Genomic DNA, 4113 nt, shown 5'->3' on the forward strand with positions numbered 1-4113 from the left:
CATTTAAAGTAATTTAAATTTGTTTAATATCCGTAGGTTTAAAGTTCTTTCAGATTCCACCCAGACTTTCATGGAATAAGTGAGCAATTCAGAATTATGTAAGTTTCAGGGTAAGAGAACTGAAACCTAGAGAAGAGGAAGGTACTCTCAAGGAGTACCAAGCGCCTGCTCTCATCGGGATCCTATGCTACAGGAAAACTAATAGCCACTCAGTAAACTTCCAAAGTGTCTGCTGTTAACAAAGCCCAGTGAAATTTATTTATACTTAGAAAGTTAATTGCTCCAGTGGAAAAGGCAGAAGTAATCTCAGCATCCCTTAACTCCTACCCCATTGAGACTGTAGGAAGAAAAGACCTGATTAGTGAAGGAAGAAGCTGCTCAGTAGAAAACAGGACTCCAGAGGCCAAAACCAAATGACCCCACTGCCAATGGCATCACAAAGGCTATAAGGGGGATGCACAAAGAGTGCAGTCTCACAAGCAAGAAGGGCCATGGCCCGTAAAGCTGCTGAAATGGACCTCTTTACGGAGCAGCAACATGCAAGAAGCTGAGAGCAAAGCTGGCAGTGGCCTCCCTGCAGATTCTCTCCCAGGCAGAGCTCATCAGCGGGCTCCTGGAAGAGCCACGAAGGGAGAGGTATAGTAACGGCAACTTTTTGAGATGCCGCTTTATTAAAGTGACAGGTGTTGGAATCTAAAGCATTGCATATGACAGGAGAGTCCTTGAATGCCATTTACCAAAGGTCAATCTTGTCTTGCAGTTCTCTGATCCAAATGATCTTCAGAGTTTACCTTAAGCTAGATCAGGACAACGAAGAAGCAGTTACATGGACCCTGGCGTCCTTGGTCACAAGCCTTCTTCAACATTGCACAGATCAGAATGCTGGATACTGATAACGTAGTATGCAGACTTGTCACTGAGAACAGCAATGTCTGTGGCAGTCCGGAAAGTTGAAAGGGTAAGATTTGCAACAACTGTTAATAAAAAGTCATAATATACTGAAGTTCTGTGTTCCTACTCTCTTGGAAAAGCAAGATAAGTAATATTTTCAGTCCATAGATGACTATAACTGAAACTTTGGAAGGTGAAACTATGGATAAGGAGATTAGTTCCTTAGCTTTAGTGCTGAAAAATTCTCTTGTAAGCAAGCAGAATCTCCGTGGGAAGAGGTGAGAGGGAAAAATAAGGAACAAGCGAGTAATACAGAATAGAGAGGAGGAAGAGGGAGGGAGAAAAGAGAAATACGGAGAGGAAAAGAGAGGGGGAGGGAAGAGAGAAAAATCTTTTCTATGCCTGTTTGAGAATAATGCAAAATATATGTGCCATGTCTAGAGACTTCACACAAGCATTAAGCCTGCAGTCTTTTGTCAGATGTGACTACCAAGGACATGCAAAGCGGCAACCAGACTTCTGTGTCTCACTTCATTCTGGTGGGCCTGCACCACCCACCTCAGCTCGGAGTCCCACTCTTCCTAGCATTCCTTGTCATCTACCTTCTCACTGTCTCTGGCAATGGGCTCATCATCCTCACTGTCTTGGTGGACATCCGGCTCCACCGGCCCATGTACTGGTTCCTATGTCACCTCTCCTTCTTAGACATGACCATTTCTTCTGCTATTGTCCCAAAGATGTTAGCTGGCTTTCTCTTGGACAGTAGAGTTATCTCCTTCGGGGGCTGTGTAATTCAACTGTTTTCTTTCCATTTCCTGGGCTGCACTGAATGCTTTCTTTACACACTGATGGCTTATGACAGATTCCTGGCCATCTGTAAGCCTTTACACTATGCTACCATCATGACTCGAAGCATCTGTAACTGCCTAGCTTTGGGCACCTGGGTTGGAGGGACCATCCACTCCCTTTTCCAAACAAGTTTCCTATTCAGGCTGCCCTTCTGTGGCCCAAACCGAGTTGACTACTTCTTCTGTGATATCCCAGCCATTCTCAGTCTAGTCTGTGCAGATACCACCATCAATGAGTTAGTCACCTTTGTAGACATTGGCTTCCTGGCCCTCACGTGCTTTATGCTCATTCTCACTTCCTATGGCTACATCGTGGCTGCCATCCTGAGAATCCGGTCTGCAGATGGGCGTCGCAATGCCTTCTCTACCTGTGCTGCCCACCTCACTGTGGTCATCGTGTACTATGTGCCCTGCACCTTCATTTACCTACGGCCTGGCTCACAGGAACCTCTGGATGGGGTGGTAGCTGTCTTCTACACAGTCATCACTCCCTTGCTCAACCCCATCATCTACACACTACGAAACAAAGAGATGAAGGCAGCACTGCGGAGGCTGGGAGGCCTCAAGGAGGTACAACCTTGCTGACTTCACCCAGCATAGGCCTACTGTACACATAAGACAGAGGACAACAGACATTGTGCCAAACAATTAGAAAGAATTAAGACAGAAAAAGAAAAGAGGATTAGTGTGGGAAGGAAAGGACTCTTTGTTAGGAAAAGCAGGAGCCTGGAAAGTTCCACATTGTAACCTCTTGGTACTCAAGATTTTCCATGTCATCCTTCAGCACTGTGGAAAATCAGTCAAAATCCCACTGGGCAAGGATGGCTTCTAGCAGGAAAGTCATAAATAAGTACAATGGTCACATAAAAGTTGTTTCTCTGTGGCATCATCTATGTGTGCATTTTAATTTGTAAGTCCTATGTTGATACAAATAACCCACATGTAAACTGTCAGATTTAGCATTGATGAACAAACCTTGTGTAAGTTAAGTATTATTGTTGATATCATACAACTATGGAGGACCTGAAATTCAAGGAAGCAAGCAGACTTTCCCAACTCTCTTCTGTCTGTATTTTACTTTGACAAAGGAACTACAGTTGTACTTAAACATGAAGGGGCAATTTAACTTCAATATGAAGGGCTTATTACATGTGTACTGCCTGGTGACCTGAGTAGGTACAGCTTCTGAATTTTCACAGGACTCTACTTTGGTAAAATTTAGGTAAGTGTATCAAGAAAAAAGTTTCCTTGCCATAAGCATAAAGTGGATCATTTTGACCTTCCATGGATATGAATGAAGCAGATTGTCTCAAATGGTAAATACATGCTTGTGCTAATACACCCTTCATTCATCACAGAGATGTAGCTTAGTCACATGGGGCAGAATTATCAGAGGTTTATAACTGATTGCCACAAAATATTTGATGACTTGAAGCTCATCTAGTCTTTTTCATAGAAGAATGTGGCCAGCATCTAAGGGGAGGTCCTTCATGGGCAGGACCAGGACCCCCTGAGAACTGGCTATACCTTCCCTCGTTTTCAGAAAGGGTATGGTCACAGACAGTCCAAGACGATCTCTGTATTTCCCAGACTCAACTCATCTGTGAATTTTTTTAAAAAGCTACAGATGATGGGTAAGGGAAGAGTATTAATAAACGAATTATATTGTCATGGTGTTTCCTTCCAAAGTTAAACTTCAGAATCTGCATGAATGAGCAATGTGATTCAATTCAGCATTAATTTGCTCAGTGTATCTTTAAACCAATTGCATTATTGTTTATTCTAAATGAGTTTCTAATCTTCAGACAAGAAATTCATTTACATATAAGGCAAAAAGATAAGATATATGACCAAAAAGATTAAGAAATTGTTGATACAATTCATCATATACTAGATATTTCTTAGGAACTGATGGGAAAAATAAAGACCATTAACATTGAACTATAAAAATGACTTCTTGGGAAAATATGGTTCTGTGGTTTGAAAGTATTGTAAGACCTAGTTAACTGAAGAAGTACAGAAGTTTCTCACACGATAGAATGTCCTACAGGTAATAAGAATAAGACTACTCTAGAAAAATTGATCAACTATCTGAGGAAGAATACTCCAAGATAGCTATATTCTCTTTCAGGTTAATATACACAGCCACAAACCCAGAGGTGACCATCACACTCCAAAGTCAAAATGTAAGCAAAGCATAGATAATAATGTCCATGGGCTAAATCAACCCTCCTGAAAACACAAAAGTATCACCTGTCTGCACAACCTTCTGAACAAACTTCTTAGCCATTTTACATCTCATGAAGAAATATTCTATGCAAACTCATCATTTTATGAAGAAAAGTGTCACACAAAATCCCAAGAAACAAGTTTA

The 4113-nt window shown here is 41.7% G+C and overlaps 1 protein-coding gene across 1 annotated transcript; it reads left to right on the forward strand.

Annotated features, from left to right (window-relative positions):
• Nucleotides 1–1367: 1367 nt before the first annotated feature.
• On the forward strand, nucleotides 1368–2324 carry LOC100759783 (olfactory receptor 10G6). The gene has a single exon (XM_027412196.1). The coding sequence runs from the start codon at nucleotides 1389–1391 to the stop codon at nucleotides 2322–2324; it is 936 nt and encodes a 311-aa protein (XP_027267997.1). The 5' UTR covers nucleotides 1368–1388.
• The last annotated feature ends 1789 nt before the right edge of the window (nucleotides 2325–4113 follow it).

This window comes from Cricetulus griseus, chromosome 4 (assembly GCF_003668045.3).
Source record: "Cricetulus griseus strain 17A/GY chromosome 4, alternate assembly CriGri-PICRH-1.0, whole genome shotgun sequence".
In the NCBI taxonomy this organism is placed as follows: Eukaryota; Metazoa; Chordata; class Mammalia; order Rodentia; family Cricetidae; genus Cricetulus; species Cricetulus griseus.